Source organism: Typopeltis vanoorti, chromosome 16, assembly GCF_054136105.1.
Source record: "Typopeltis vanoorti isolate ZY-2024b chromosome 16, IOZ_Tvanoo_1.0, whole genome shotgun sequence".
NCBI lineage: Eukaryota > Metazoa > Arthropoda > Arachnida > Uropygi > Thelyphonidae > Typopeltis > Typopeltis vanoorti.
In genome coordinates, this window is record NC_143564.1 from 13,541,027 (window position 1) to 13,558,929 (window position 17,903).

Sequence of the window (17,903 nt, forward strand, 5' to 3'; positions counted from 1 at the left end):
AGTTCTGATTTTTTTATCTTTGCACACAACCTCACCACATGCCTCTCTGGCAGAATCAATCAATGTTTCCTTCAGAGTTTGCCACTGAATCTCCAAGGTTTGATTCCTGTTCTCAAACTCTTTCATTTTCTTTTCAATAATATTTCTGTATTTTAGTCTACAGTTTACATCTGAGAGCTGCTCAACTTTTATTCGCTTTAAAACTTTCTTACATGTTATTCTTTTCAATATGAAATTCAATTTTATCCTGCTCAAGACTAAATAGTGATCACTTCCAATTTCAAATCCTCTGTACACTCTGGTGTCCTGCACCAGGGAGAAAACATCACTATCAACAATAACATAGTCAATGAGACTTTTCTTATTCCTAGCCTCTTCTCTCCATGTGAATTTGTGCACATTTTTATGTTGGAACATGGTGTTAGTAATAACCAGTCCATGTCCTGAGCAGAAATCCAACAGATATTTGCCATTATTATTAGCTTTGCTCTTTTCTCCAAATTTTCCCAAAATATTTTTGTATGTCTCACAATCATTTCCTACTCTACTATTTAGATCCCCAACAAGGACCAACTTTTCCTTTTTCATTGTGTCAGTTGCTTTTTCTAAAGCCTCAAAAAATTCCTCAACTTCTACCTTAGTAGAACCTTCTGTGGGACCATAGGCACAGATAAGTCTCATTGTCCAGTTCCCCATTCTCATATTTGCCCACATTACTCTACTTGAGACTGACTGCCATTCAAGAAGATTAGCCTCGTATTTTGTGTTGAATACTATGGCTACTCCTTCTTTTCCTTGATTGTTATTGCCTGAATATAACATTTTGTATTTATTGCTCAGAAAGATCTCACCAGTTTTGGTCTTTTTTGTTTCAGTCACCCCTATTATGTCGATCTGGTACTTATCTAATTCCTCAGCTAGCTCCATTTCTTTGCCATTCAGGCTTCTTACGTTGATAGTACCGATCTTTAACTCTGGTGATGTTGAGTTGGGGTTTGTTTTCAGATTTGTTCCAGTAGCTGACTTTTCGCTGTTCGCCCTGGTTCCCTGGCGAAAACAACGGGGGCCTTGTTTAACCGGGCGACGCCCCAGCCGGCATGAAATTTTGTCATGTTGTACCATCATTTTTTATTTTGGTTTAACCAATAAGAATACAATTTGGTCGGCTAAATCCCAAATTGTCAGCCCATCCTCGTTCGTTCAGTATCAAAGTAGATACCCAACAGGGTGCACTACGAGAAGGTGAGGATTGGACATTAGGTCAGAAGCCCTGGTCGGTTCTCCACATTCCTTTAAAGGCTATGTGGAGGTCTCCTCTCAGTTATACAGCTTTGACCCTTAAGCACCCCATTCCCGTATATATATATATATATATCTTGCACCATGAATTTTTAACTTTATAATTTTTGGGAAAAAAGCGCGAGTTATTTTCGAGTAAATAGTAGTCACCCTCATTCTCCTAGATTCCATTCCATCATATACTATTCTCTGGTATCTGTCTGTCAGCCATCCTCTTATTCATGCTGCCAGATTCATATCCAATCCCATTTCTTTCCTTCAACTTACATAAGAGATTTCCATATAGTATTCTGTCATATGCCTTAGCAAAGTCCAGTAATATCCATTTTCTTTATTGAATTTCACTGTTACTTTATTATAAAATGTGTATAGATTATTAAGGCAGGACCTATCTTTTACATAACTATGCTGCCCACCATACAATAGCATGTTCCTATCTGCACATTCTTAGATTTTACTTTTATTTTAATCAACTTTGTCAATACTTTAACAACCACTCCTGCGATACTGGTCCAGATCTTTTTTAAATTAACACAAAGAACACAACATGCTGAGCACCTCTAGTTTATCCACCTTAGTTCTCACATCAGCCTTTGTTACATTGACAACTGAACATCTTTCTTTACCTAGATGATACATCCTTGTGAAGTGATCACTTAGTAACTCAACTATTTCTTCTGCTTCTGTCACTTTTCTACCACCAGCAATGATTAAAGCTTAGGCTCTATAATCATCCTCGTCATCCATAATCATTCTTCCTCTTACTTACTACATATCAAAAAAAATTCTTCTGATTTACTTGCTCTACCACTTACCTAATTTTCTCTATTAACTTGAGAATAAAATGCTACTGACACTTCTTGCTAAAATTCTACTCTCCTGATCTTTCAAATCACCTCTTAGTTCCTCTGATCTCTCACTCATGTTACTTATTACACTCCCTTCAAAACAACAGTTTCTCTAGTTGATTCACACCAAATCTATTTAAATGCAAGCTATCACTTTTATACAATTCATCCATCCCTCAACTGAATCCTACACATTAACAAACTACATTTCTTTATTCTCACACAGCTCCACTAGTGATTTCTGCTCATGGTCTGGGATTATCACTGGCATACTTCAGCAACACACTAACTACCCTTCCTTACCACACTCATTTGTTTACTCAATAATCTCCAGATATCTGTTCTCATATTCTTTGTACAACTAAGCAAATCATTTAATCCCAGAACTGCCACTAACTCCCTCCCTCTCTCTCTCTCTCTCTCTCTTGCTTGTTCACTTCTCATATTCAAAGTATCAATCACACCATTCATCTTCCAACCTCATTAAATTCCAATCATGTTTCTCATCTTGATAATCTCATTCTTCAAGTCTTTCATCCCAGCAATTATATTTTCTCTCTTTTATACTGGAAATTGTTCTTGATTTTGCACTGTCATTTGTGCACTCCGTTGTTTCCCATGTGCTGTTGCATTCCCACAATCACACTTCCTTTTGTTCCTTTAGTACTTACAAGCATATTCTTGGCTCATATTTTATATTTCTCATCTTTCTAATACCATACACAATCCCATTCTCCTCAAAGCCTTCTGCTCTTTGTCTAACATTCACTCTTTGTTCACTAATCACACCTAATACCTCACAATCCATTAAAATATCACACTTTTTTCAAATCAATTTTATTTTCCATTTTTAATTTCCTTTTTCAATCTCTATTCAAGCACATCCTCCACATTCATCTGCACATACATGCTACAAATGATTGATACTGTTATGTGCTTTCACAGAGAAAACAAAATCTTGTGGTATATAAGCTGTGGGTCTAACCACCTTTCAACAAAGTTACCAAATATCCAACTTGAGGGAGGGTCTCGAACTGAAATTCAAATGAATTGTGGATGGCATTCTATGCCTATAACATACCTACACTGTTTTTTTTTTTTTCAGCAAAATTGTTTTCTGATTAATAGTATTATTTGCAGACCTCCACAGAGTCACAAGATTCACCTGTAGGAGGCCAACATTCTTTACATACCATACCAACCTATCATAACTCATTTTAAACCATACAGTACCTAATCTCATATTTATTGGCCAAGGTACAGAATTTTACCTTTGGGAATACTGAAGTGGCATAAATCCAAAGTACCAAACTGTTCAAATACTCTTGCTGCAACATCAGACCAGAGCTTTCTGCCATTATTACTTTCCCCAATTTAACATTATCATTATTACATGATGCCTCCAAGGAATCAAAGGACTTATCATGGGAGGGTGCTCAACTCCACACAACTATCTCAACTACTTAATCTCCCATCTACACACAATGGTACTACTACCATCTACACACTACACCACTACCATCTACAACAGAATAGTATTTTTGTCTGTAAATTGCATGTGTTCTCTTGGCTGATTTACAAGCTAATAAAAATAAAATAAAAATTCTGGAAGAAAACCTTACTACCTCTGGATATGAGGTCAGTTAACTCACCTTCAGTTGAAAAAGATAATTGTTTGTATTATCTGCAAACAACTGAGGATCTTCTCTCACACCCTGAGTTGTATCATAAAAATATCAATATAAATTAAACAGCAGTTCCAGAACTTAATGTCACATCACCCTTCTTTCTCTCTCAATACACTGTTCCATGAGAGCAAACATGTTGGCTTTTATTAGTCAACCATCCCTGAATCTAGATTGCCAAATGACTAATCATCCTTCCCCTCCAACTGAACATTAATTTGCCATGTGGTATTTTGTCAAATGGTTTTTGCAAAACCTAAAAGAATAATTATATAGGTTTCTCCTCTGTCGTACAGTTATCATGCTATTATATAATGCAATTAGATTACTGAACTCAAACAGGATCTCCTTAGCAAATCCATGCTGTTCTATGGAAAGATTCCTAATTGGATCAATCTAATTTTATATTACATTGTATCTATAACCAGCCTATCCAACACCTTCACCACAACATCTGATATACAAACTGGCCTACAGCTGTTACTGTTGAATTGTATTCTCCCTCGGATGCAATGACATTTTTCCTTCATCAAACTATTCAGTTCACACTTTCTTCAGGGAAGTGTGACCAAAAGAAGGTGTGACTTCAGCATGAGTTTGCTAGGCTCATTGTGAATGATTAACTAAAGGGCACTATTACCTGCTTGGCCCATTTCCTTACTATACTTGGCAACATCTCATCCAGTCTTGCAGACTTTTAACATCACATTTACTTAAAATTCTCACATTCACAGACAATCATTCTTCAACTGGTGACATCATGACTTCTGTTATCACTATATGAGATGTTATATTAAATACAACACTCATGCCCAATCTGTTTCCTCCACATCATGTTGTGTAAAGAAGTTTTATTCTGAATCAATCTGACACCAGAGAGAGAGAGATGCAGAATAGTGCATTTCAGAATTACCTCTTTTTTTTTGCAGCATATATCAACACCACTACACATTAAAATTTCCGCTTGCTTCAACCTTACAAACAGCTTCCCCTCTACTATCAATATTGCTTCCTTGTCCCTGACACAACTTTGAGATCATCAGTAATGATCTGCTCTTCTCTTTTATTTTTTCTGTCCTATTTAAATTGTTTCATTTATTATGCTATCTTCTGATGAATGCAAGTAGGATATAATTTTTATAACATATAAGGTATACACATGACATAAGAAAAATTGTTGCACTTACAAGCAAATAGCAAAATTAACAATAGATGGGAAAAAAAAACCGATATATTTTTTAAGAGTAATTTTAACAAAATTTATTTTTGAGTATTAAAAAAAAAAACAGTATGATGACAGTCATGATTTAGATCCAATCCTCAATTTTTGTTGATTATTCTTAATCATTAATTCAGCATTGTTTTCTTACTTTTTGTTTTAACTCTGTGATGCCACTGTTCTACAATATGTCATTCATCTTTTAAATTAGCACTAAAGAAAAAAAAAAAATTCATTAATTTATAAGTAGATGGATACTTACAGAAACTGATTCTTTCAAAGATTTCAATTCATCATCAACGTTTTTTTCTGCCTTATCTCTTTGAGCTTGATATATTTCTATCCGTCTCATTAAAGTTGATTTATCTGCTTTAAAGGCCACAGATATTATGTTGAATTTTCCCTAAGGATTGATTAACATGAAAGAATAAAAACAAAGACAGAAACACTGAATTAATGCTACATGTACAGTATTTCCTCAATCATCCAATCACAGTGGGAAATCAATTTTCTAGTAAGGTAACTTAAGGGTTGGTGTACAAATAATGCATTTAAGAATAAATTAATTAAAGTTTCAATCATTTGAAGATTAGATAACATTAAGAGATCACTGTTTGTGTGTGTGTATGTGTGATTGCATGTGTGCATGCACACAAGCACAATATAAAATAATAATACCAATGCCAGGAGTATTCAGAATAAGGGAGAGGAATTGGTGGCATAGCATCAGTGCTACCAATTCCTCTAAGCCTGGCCAAAGATTATTGGGATCACAGAGATGTGGTTGACAGAAGAGGATATAATAACAGGAATAGAAGTTGCTGGGTACAGCATTTTTCGGCAGGATAGGAAGGAAAGCATGGTGGTGGTGTACTGCTTATGATAAGTGACGACCTATGTCCTCTAAGAGTGGAGGCTTTGGAAGGCTGTGACACTAATGATTTTGAAAGTATATGGTGTGAGGTGGAGGTGGGCAAGACAGGATATTTAGTGGGGTGTTGCTACAGACCAAGGAGCACAGAGGGTGGTGACCAGGAGATGTTGAGACAGTTGAGCATAGCAAGTGCAAGAAGAACGATTGTTATGGAAGATTTTAACTACGGCAGTACAGATTGGGGAGAGGAAGATGCATGTAGTAATAAGGGAATGGAATTTCTAGAATTCTTAAGGGACAAATGTCTTAGGCAATATGTAACAGAGGGAACATGAGGTTCAAGAGTTTTGGATTTGGTTGTAGCATCCGAAGATCTGATAATAACAGTTGGATAGAGTGACCATATGGTTTTGACTTGGAAAATGAATAGACATGTAGGAGTATCAAAGAGATGGAAACGTATGTGGAATTATAAAGCAGGTGATTATAATAGTTTTAGACGTCAACTAGGGGACGTTTCATGGAGGGAGGAATTGGAAGGCCAAGATATCATTAGAGCTTGGGAAATTGTGAAGGAATATTTGTTAGCAGCAATCGTAAGCTGTATTCCACAAGTGAAGAAGAGGACATAATTTGGAGTAAGGTGGATGACAAACAATATTAAACAGGGGCTACATGCAAAAAAGAGGCTAGAAGAGATATAAGGAGACAGGTGAAGAGAAGATGCATGAGGAATATAAGACACAGGCCAGAAGAGTGACTAGTATGGTAAGGAAAGCAAAACTGGAATATGAGAAAAGATTGGCCCTTAGATCCAAGGAAAATCCTAGGGAATTTTTTAGCTATGTGGCCAGTAGGAGGAGAAATGACTGACTGATGCAGAGGACATAGTGGAATTGTTCAATGAACACTTTATTGGAGCATTTCATCCTGGAAGAGTAAATTTGAATACTAGAAGAATAGAGCAGGTTTGAGGTTTAGAGGTGCAGGAGGAGAGTGTATTCCACATATTGAGTACTCTGGATGTTAGTAAAGCTGTGGGACTGGATGGTATTTCACCACTAGTTTTGAGAGAATGTGCTAAGGAACTGACAGTGCCCTTGACCTGGCTTTTCAATGAAAGTCTGGCTGCAGGAAAGGTGCCCATGGAATGGAAGGAAGGTAAGATAGTGCAATTGCATAAGGGGGGTAGCAGACTGGAAGTGTCTAATTATAGGCCAGTTTGTGTGTCATCAGTAGTTAGTGATGTATATACAGCATTGGGCAAATGAGGGTAATGTTATCAGTGAGAGTCAACATGGATTTGTAAAGGGACGCTCTTGTTTTAGCAATATGCTAGCCTTTTATGATAAAGTTACAAGTGCATTAGATGAGGAAAAGGCATATACTGCCATTTTCCTAGACTTAGCAAAAGCATTTGACAGGGTGCCACATGATAAGCAGATATTCAAGTTGCAGCACCTAGGTCTCGATGTCAGATTGGTCAACTGGATTCAGGATTGGCTGTCCGATAGGTATCAGAGAGTCGTGTATGGTGGAGCAATATCAAATTGGCAGAAGGTTACAAGTGGGATTCCACAGGGCTCAGTACTGGGACCTATATTGTTTAACCTTTATATCAATGACATTGTCTGTGGATTGCAAGGGGATATTCAGTTGTTTGCAGATGATGCAAAGCTGGGAAGGGTTATTAGTAATAGTGCAGATGTGGTAGCCCTGCAAGAGGATTTGAATAAGCTAGATAGATGGGCAAATGAATGGGGGTGGTCGGGTTTAATGCAGCAAAATGTAAGATCTTGAGGTTTGGGACACATCGATGGGATGCTGCATACTCTATGGGAGGAGCTATACTGGAGGAAGTAGGGGAGACAAGAGATCTGGGGTTGACGATTGATAGAAACCTGAAATTTAGGGGACATATTGCAAAGATAGTGAAGGTAACACAGAGAATTGCTGCAATAATGAGAAGGACACTGACCTGCAGAGATAAAATGGTTATCATTCCATTGTATAAGACTCTGATCAGACCACACTTACACTATTGTTCTCAGATCTGGTCACCAGGATTTGAAGGGGATAAATTAACTGTGGAAAGGGTACAAAGGCGGATAACAAAGATGGTGTCGGGACTGTACAATGTTAGTTATGAGGTTCGGCTGAGAGAGTGTGGACTGCAGAGTTTGGTGGATATAAGAAGGAGGGGTGATATGATTGAGACTTTTAAACTGTTGAGAGGTGGTTACAGGGTTGACACTGGGGAGTTCTTTCGCTTGGTTGAATAGCAGGAAGGAGTCATGAGAAGGGGCCATCCCTGGAAGTTAGGAAAGGAAACTGTGAGAAAGAGGGTGAGGAGTGGTTTCTTTGCATGAAGGGTGGTTGAACCATGGAATGCACTGCCTGTTGGAGTGGTGAGAGCAAGAATGGTCAATGCATTTAAGGAGTGGTATGATAGACTTTGTGTTTACTAGGAGGGACCTCCCTTGATGAGTCTTGATAGACTTGTGTTTCTTAGAAAGGACCTCCCACGATGAGTATTTTGACTCCATGGAGGCCTGAATAATAATAATATGAAATCAAGGGTTTAATTGAACTAGTAAACACTTAATAGTATAAAGGCATTCTCACTTAAATAAAAAAACCTCTTTCATGTAGCCACTGTGCATAGACCACATCACTTGGGATGAGAAAGTGAGGGAGAGGATCAAGAGGTGAGTGAACAAGATGATAAGTTGTCTGTGGAATACGCTATGCAAGATGGATTGAATATTTCTGAGTTGCATAAGTTGAATGATAGTCTCAGAAAAGAAGATATGGTAAAATGTATAAATTACTAAAAGGGTTGTATAGGATTCATGCATAGAAATTTTTCAGTACTGGACTCAGGGTGAACTAAGAGCGTGGTAAGTAAGGATGTCAGGGTTAGATGTTTCACTTGTAAAGAGTGGTGAATGAACAGAAAAGATTGCCAGAGTATGTCATCAGAAACTGTATATAAATAAGTTCAAGAAGAGTTATTATAGTGTTTTGCGAATAGAGTTCGTGTGGACTTATTGCAATGATTCTATAGACTCCAATGAGATGCTCACATAATAAAATGCTGATGTGGATCTAGAGGTTTTTTTTATTTTTTATTTTTTTAAATAACACATTTAAATGGGCTCCTCAGTTTCAATCTGTGTGACCTGATAAAGGGTATGGCATAAAGGATATAAGATTTATGATATACCCCCCTCCCCTTTCCTTATGGAGAGAATATGAGTTAAAGGCTTAAAAGTGCTTAATAAGACACATGGGGAAGGAGAATAATACAGGTGGAGAATGAAATAGAGGTGGAGATATGCAATGCTTTTCATACTCATTACCATTTGTAATAAAATTAATTTACATTGGTCTATAGGTCATATTTAGGAGTATATATGCAATTTATATGGAGGGATATGAGAATGGCCAACTTACACAAAGACCTAGTAGGAATTAAGATTGGTGACAGAAAAATAAATAATTTAATATACATAGCGAATAAAATCCTCATAGTAGAACTAAGGAAGATCAAGGGCAGTTAATTCTGGTGGTTAAGAGTGAAAGCAAAAAACCAGCCAGACTTGATTTGAACATTAGCAAAACAAAAGTGATGGCTTCTGGCAATTTGGATGAATTTAAGATTGAAGGAGAAAAAATAGAAGTGGTTAAAAGTAATGATTTATTAGGGTTTAGAATAATAAATGATGGTCATTGTGCAGATGAAATTAAAAGGATAGCCATGGGGAAAAAAGCTATGTTAAACTTGACATTATGAAAGGCAGAGATGTCAGTAGAGTTATGAAAATTAGAAATGTCAAAATTATCAATGGTATTTCTAGATATGATGTATGGATGAAAAAAACTGCCTTACTGAGATGAAAGACAGAAAATGAATTGATTCATTTGAATGATGGACATGGCAGAGACTTTTAAAAATTCCATGGACTGCAAGAATGACTAATAAGAAGGTTTAAAAAAGAAAATAAAACCAGCATGGTTGGCCAAGTGGCTAGCATACCAACTCTCCAACCAACTGAGTGTGGGTTCGAATCCCACAATGGGAAGAGATGATTGTGATTATCTTTAGGTGTGAGATGAATTGGTAGTCTCAACATCTGGTGTGAGACTACCAACCCACTTATTGGAGACCTGAAGTGGCTTGAAAAGTTCCATGTTTCATCTCTAGAGCAATGCTTCCATACAAAAAAAAAAAAGTGCAAATAATATATACAGGGTGTCCCATAAGTTCCTAGATATTTCAATAATTCATAAAAATTAGAAAAATTGGTATATTAGAGTGTGGTTTCACGAAAGTGAATCACAAGGAGGAGGATTTTTTTTTTTGGCAGAGAGAAACAAATTTTCACTGATAGAGGGTGCTGTACCACACGCATCAATTGCAAATAAGTGCAAATGAGAGTTCTATAAAACATAGGGTGTACTGCTGACAGCTCGTAATGAATGCATGCAAATTCCCAGTCATTGGGGTGAACAGAACTGTTTTTGTGAAAAGAAAAATTTGTTGCTGTGATGCTTACTTTGGTGGTGTGATGATTACACACCATGAAGGATGCAGAATAGTGACATTTTTGGTATGCCAGCGATTCTTGCAGCTTTAAGTGCACTGCTTACACTGCTTGTTGATTGTGCTGCTAAGGCATTCATTTGCAATACAACAATGCTGGTACGGGCTTTGGATAATACTGGTCTGCATGTTCGTGGGTGATCTGAAAAATTTCCAGTTTTCTCGAAATGTCATATTAGAGACTACATTCTGGCAGGAGTGATAGGACCTTGACCTTTCTTCATTCTTTTCTGCGTTCGAAACTTTCATAAAACCTCTGCTACCAATTCCCCACTTACGTAAGACAACTACACCAACAATATCTTATCCACCAAAGTAAGCATTACAGCAACAAATTTGTCTTATCACAAAAACAATTCTGTTCATTCCAATGACTGGGAATTCCGATTCCCCCACTTACATAAGACAATTTCACTAACAATATCTTATCCACCAAAGTAAGCATCACAGCAACAAATTTTTCTTTTCACAAAAATAATTTTGTTTGCCCCAATGACTGGGAATTCACAAGTACACCCTGCGTTTTATAGAACTCTCATTTGCATGTATTTGCAAATGATGTATGTGGTACAGTGCCCTCTATCGGTGAAAATTTGAAGTAAATTTTTTATCCCCGGCAAAAAAAAATCCCCCTCCTTGCGATTCACTTTCATGCAACCTGCACTCTAATATACCATTTTTTCTAATTTTTATGAATTATTGAAATATCTAGGAACTATGGGACATACTATATATAAAATTGATAAAAAAAAATAGAAATAAAAATCCTTAGCATACCAACGGTACTATAGGTTTGCAAATAACCTTTTGTGGGTGAGGGCAACATTCATGTTGCTCACACCCACGAAAACAAAATAAATAGAGAATGCTCCTTTGATGCACTTATCATTAAACAGAAGTTAATGTACTTTGGGTATATGCAAGCAGGCTGGCCTGCTTGCATATACCCAAAAACACTTTGCAAAGTCTCCACCTTGCAAAGTGTCTGGTCGGCCAAACACTTTGCAAGGTGGAGACTTTGCAATTACTGATATGGCAGAGAGTGATGTCAGAACTGAAGTAGACAAACTGGAGGTGCTCAGCATATTGAAAACTATCAACATGAATATATCAGTTGAACTGAAGAGCATTTTAGCTATAGTGCTGCGAGAATGTGCAAGAGAACTTTCAGTACCCCTGCCAAAGTTGTTTAAGTCTCACCTTTGGTAAGGTTCCAAGGAAGTGCAAAGAGGGTAAGACAGTTTCATTACATGAAGCGACTCAAAGACAGAAGTAGGGTGGCAAGGATTTGCAAAAGGTATGTCATGACTTTATAATTTATTCACATTTTCTAAGTGACAGTGGAACTGGATAAAGGAGATGTTGGTGCATGTGTTGAGGAAAGAACACATGCACCAACATGTCAGAGGTTATATTACAAAAGTTGGCAAAATAGCTGACAGTCATTCCCTATCTTTACTAACAAGTAAAGACAGAGAAGGTTATTGTTCCTCTTTATAAGGCTATGATTTGGCCACATCCTGACTAGTGTGCGCAGATTTGGTCTCATTTTGATTTTCTTGGGGTGATGAAATTTGTTAGCGATGAATGACTAAGCTGGTGAAAGATTTGTGGAATGCTTTATATGATGAGGATAGATTGAAGGCATGTGATTTTCAGAATTTAGTTGAGAGAGAGGGGGCATGATAGAAAATATAAATTGCTAAAGGGATTTTATATGATTGAACAAAAGAAAATTTTTAATTACATGATGGAAGAGAACAAGCGGTCATCCCAGGAAGTTGTGTAAGAAAATGGTTAGTAAGGAGGTGCAGACTAGGCTTTTTGCTTGGAAAGTGGTGAATGAGTGAAAGAAATTGCCAGAGGTAGTTGTGAATGCCCCAATAGTGAATAAGTTTAAGAAGAGGAATGATAGTTATTGTGTGAATAATGGTTAGTGCGAGTCTCCTGAAATGAGTCTTTTGAGTCCATGGAGATACCCTATAATAATAATAATAATGTGAACTTTCATGTTATATCTTCATAGTATCCAGCATATCCTTTGAAGGTACATTTCAGGAAAGTGATAATGAGGATAAATATATTTTTTACTTAAACCAGAAACACAGAGACCAGACAAAACAAAGGAATACAATTCTTATCTAAAACAATCACAAATTATGTCCACAGTGGGATTTTAAGCCACAGTCTTTTTTGGTTGGACAGCAGATACACCAATCACTCACCTAAGCAAGCCAAACTGACTTCCATTCCCTCAACTTCTTTAAACAGTGCTAACTCCTTCTAACTAAAGATCAGTCATAATATTGGCATTTAACCCTGAGTGGATCAATGTTGAATTTTATATCCTATTTGAAATAGTCTTCATAAACTGTGAATTGCTAGTTTTGTGACTGGATCATTCCTTAATTTATTACATCTAATCATTGTTGTACTTCAGTAATTTTGTAGGTTTGAATCCCACCATGGGCATGGATGTTTGTGATTGTCTGTAAAAAACTAGTGGTGGTGGTGGGCAGTAGATGGTGCTAGTGTAGTGTAGATGATGGTAGTTGCGGTTTGTTGTAGTTGATGGATTGAGTGGTGGAGACAGAGAACTGTAGAGTAGATGCCCTCCCTCGAAAAGTCTTTGGACTCACTGGAGGTGTCACATAATAATAATAATAATAATTTAAACTGGCTAAATCAAAAATGTTATCATTTAACAGCTGCTTACACATTTAAAAGGAGTAAGGCTAATTGTGTGCTCTCTAATTTATGACAGCTCCCTTAACAGACAAGGTAATCCTTAGTTTATTTAAGATAAGAATATACAAAAATACGATCTGGTACTAACCTTAATTTCCTGCTCGCTGAGACTTTCAACCCTAGAAAATATGAAGTAAATAAAACTATTTTGTACAGATTTAATTTAATTCAGGAGGAATCATTCTTTAAAAAATATCACAGTCAGGAGTAGAAATCTTTCAAAAATATGAAATTAGGGCATGGTGAGGAGGGAGGAAGAAATTTTTTTATACCTCAAATAACGTAATGTCATAAAGTATTTTCATTGCAATTTTTTTCAATTTTCTTCTAACCATTTGCAACATGTAACATTAGAAAAGCATATATTTTGTTTTTGATTAGAAAATGACCATTGCAGAGGATGTAGTGCAATTATTTAATGAGCACTATGTCAAGACATTTCACATTATCAAGAACAATTCGTGTATAGAGGCTTAAGTGCTGTGAAGACATCATGTTGGAGGTTTAATGGATTTTTTACAACACTCAGAAAGGATTAAAAAGAATTTAATACTTCATCAGAACATCAGACTTGACGTAGCCAACATCCTTGCTCATTCTTCGCCTCCAAAAAGTAATTTATCGTATGCTCAACGCACAGCTCTCCTGAAATTACGGAAAGAAAAAAGTATCGTCATCACCAGAGTGGATAAGGGTAATGCCACAGTCATTCTTAATACCAGCGAATACAATCGCAAAATGAATATTATCTTCCACGATCGCGCTACCTACATCCCGCACGACCCCACAAAAACACAAGTTAAAAAATCTTACTTAAAAAAGTATCTTCCTGGCCCCCTGACATCACGAAAAAACTTAAACCTTTCCGCTCCCCCCCCCCGAATTTATGGCTTACCAAAAATCCACAAACCCAATTCCCCACTCAGACCTATAGTAGATGCCACCAATGCACCTTGCTACAGACTGTCTAAACAGCTGGCCAACTCTCTGATCCCCTCACTGGAAGGTCCACTTCCTATATAAAAAATTCGACCCACTTTAAAGCCCTCATAGAAAATTTAACCTTGAATAAAGCAGACATATTGGTAAGCTTTGATATCTCCTCTTTGTTTACTAATATTCCCTTAACTGACCTTATCTTTCTTACAAAAAGTTTTCCCTTCTGACATCTTAGATCTCTTTTCCTTTGCCATTAACTCTGGGTATTTTTCTTGGAAGAACAAAATCTACAAGCAGATAGCGGGAACTGCCATGGGTTTCCCCCCTTGCCACTTTCTATATGGAAGATTTTGAAAAACGAGCCATAGACTCAGCCCCACTCAAACCTTCTATCTGGCTAAGATATGTAGATGATGTGTTCTCTATTTGGCCTCATGGCCCAGACACATTAGACTCCTTCCTCAGTCATCTCAATAGCCTACATCCAAGAATCCAGTTTACTATGGAAAAGGAAAAGAACAATTGTTTACCCTTCCTAGACACCTTAGTCACATGCCTGCCTAATGATACACTTGCCTTCACTGTATACAGAAAACCCACACACACAGGCAGATACATTCACAAACTCTCACACCACCACCCCTCTCAACAATATGGCATTATTAAAACTCTCACCAAGAGAGCCCACAATCTTTGTTCCAGTGGAACCGCCCTCGCTACTGAGCTTAACTACATACACAACACTTTCCTCTCCAATGGCTACAGCAATCACAGTATCAAAAAAATAATTACTTCCTCTCCCATTCCCGGTCCTTCTCGTCAACAAGAATTTAAAAATGCCATCACCATACCCTACATCCATGGCACATCCGAAAAAATAGCCAAGATTCTAAAAAAGTACAACCTACACACAGCATATAAACTCCACCGCAAACTTGCTACCCTTATCCATTCTACAAAAGATCAGCTCCCTCCTCTCTCTCTGCCTGGAGTTTACAAAGTACCCTGTTCCTGTAAGCTGGCGTACTTTGGACAGACAGGCAGATCAGCATCCATCCGCTTAGAGGAACACAAGTCTTACATCTGTAAACACAACTATGGTCATTCAGGCTTGGCTGACCATGTCTTGGACACCACCCACAGAGTATCATGGAAGAAAACCACCATGCTCCATCACAGCAAATTCAAGAAAGAGAGACTATTCTTAGAAGCAGCAGCAGCTCTTAGAAATCAACCAAATCTTAATAAATACGGTTGCATTAAGCTTCCGAAAATTTGGGAAACACTCATCACCAGAGATCCTACTTTATATTCCAGGCCACCACCCCTCTCAACAATATGGCATTATTAAAACTCTCACCAAGAGAGCCCACAATCTTTGTTCCAGTGGAACCGCCCTCGCTACTGAGCTTAACTACATACACAACACTTTCCTCTCCAATGGCTACAGCAATCACAGTATCAAAAAAATAATTACTTCCTCTCCCATTCCCGGTCCTTCTCGTCAACAAGAATTTAAAAATGCCATCACCATACCCTACATCCATGGCACATCCGAAAAAATAGCCAAGATTCTAAAAAAGTACAACCTACACACAGCATATAAACTCCACTGCAAACTTGCTACCCTTATCCATTCTACAAAAGATCAGCTCCCTCCTCTCTCTCTGCCTGGAGTTTACAAAGTACCCTGTTCCTGTAAGCTGGCGTACTTTGGACAGACAGGCAGATCAGCATCCATCCGCTTAGAGGAACACAAGTCTTACATCTGTAAACACAACTATGGTCATTCAGGCTTGGCTGACCATGTCTTGGACACCACCCACAGAGTATCATGGAAGAAAACCACCATGCTCCATCACAGCAAATTCAAGAAAGAGAGACTATTCTTAGAAGCAGCAGCAGCTCTTAGAAATCAACCAAATCTTAATAAATACGGTTGCATTAAGCTTCCGAAAATTTGGGAAACACTCATCACCAGAGATCCTACTTTATATTCCAGGCCACCTGCAACCGCCATTAGAGGGCGCTCCGCCTAGATAGGACTTTAGTGTCACCCACGTGGTTGGGCTTAGTATTGTATGATATTTGTGTTATGTTACATTAGTTATTTTTGTAATCCCTGTAGATGTCCTAGTGACTAGGACGAAATATAGGAAGTATTAAATTCTTTTTAATCCTTTCTGAGTGTTGTAAAAAATCCATTAAACCTCCAACATTATATCAAGAACAATGCTATGCAAAGCTCACTGAACAAATACAACACAGGCACTAGAATGGAATAGGGAAGAGGTATAATGAGATGCTAAGCAGGATAACTATTAGCAAGAGTCTGCTGAAGGTTTTATATAATAGTTTTATATATTAGTTTTAATTCACAACCCAAGTGTTGCAAATTAAAACTGTTATTATTATTATTTGGTAATCTCCATGGAGTCAACAGACTCATCATGGATTATATCAAAAACGTAACAAAAACTACCAACACAGAAGTCTTTCTACCCATTTCAGCAAGGATCTGAGATCTGAGTAATAAAATGAATGTTTTGGAAATATGCAAAACATTTGAGTGTGCACTTGCCTCACTGTTAAACTCTTTGAAAAGAAAGGATCCCAAAAATAGTGAAAGGAAGTCAAAATAGTACCATTGCACAACAGTGCTGAATTATAAGTTGTGTGTGTGTGTGTGTGTGTGTGTGTGTGTGTGTGTGTGTGTGTGTGTGTGTGTGTGTGTGTGTGTGTGTGTGTGTGTGAAGATGGCAGGTGGTAGAACAGATCTTGTGAAACACCAACATTAATTGCCAAGTTTGATGATAAATATTTCCTCCACTATTACATGCAACATGCATACAAAGAGAAAGCTGTTAACCCAGACCACATGCGGGAAGCTAACTCAATAGGCCTTTGTGCCAAACCATAGAGATATACATAATATAATTTAATGGAATGAATACAGTACAAAGTGAAATAATTAAGCAAAGAACGGATTTAACTTACATATATATTTTTATTAGTATAAAATTTTTGGCCTAGTATCAAGTACATCTTCAGTATAACATTCAAATTAAACAACAAGAACAGAAACCAGTTTATTCAACAAGGACACATGCAAACACATACATGATGTAGAACATTATGGTCTAATTATACACTCATATTCAAAACTGAAGGGTGAACAATATTTCTAAAGGTTACAACAGCATATTATGATGAATTGGTTTGTAGCAATTTATATAACTGATGTGTTCAAGTAAGAGGCAGGTACACATTCAAATTTTCAAATTGCATGCGAAGAGGTCACATGGTAACACTCAACAGGATAAAACAAAAGGCTGTGCTAAGCGAATTTTGTTTGAAGGAAGCTGTTTTCATGAAGGAATAAAGTTGTGAACTTGGATGGCTTGTAATATCTCAAACACATCACCTACATAATTTCATATGGCAAAAAATTACTGGAAAGCTTGAAGAAGGCTGGTATCGCCAGAAAGTTTAGAATCTCGCATAGTGTTGTATCCAGGCTCTAGGCAGCATTTCAAACCAATGAAATGTGTTCCCGATGTTTGATAAGAGGTTTCCCTCGCTCTACCATGGAGCATGAAGACAAATTTTTGGTTATAAGAACAAAACAATCAATACACCAAGGCAGGTCAGCTTGCAAGTCGGCTCCATTCAAGCACAGATATCT

The 17,903-nt window shown here is 37.3% G+C and overlaps 1 protein-coding gene across 1 annotated transcript in view; it reads right to left on the reverse strand.

Moving 5' to 3' along the window:
- The window catches only part of LOC150097855 (inositol 1,4,5-triphosphate receptor associated 2-like), a 189,834-nt gene that overhangs the window by 97,364 nt on the left and 74,567 nt on the right, over positions 1-17,903 (reverse strand). The window contains exons 3-4 of the mRNA XM_090406610.1: positions 13,368-13,398; positions 5,314-5,454 (exon numbers count right to left, since the gene is read on the reverse strand). Coding sequence (XP_090262736.1) covers positions 5,314-5,454; positions 13,368-13,398 — 172 coding nt within the window. The remainder of the gene's footprint in view (positions 1-5,313; positions 5,455-13,367; positions 13,399-17,903) is intronic.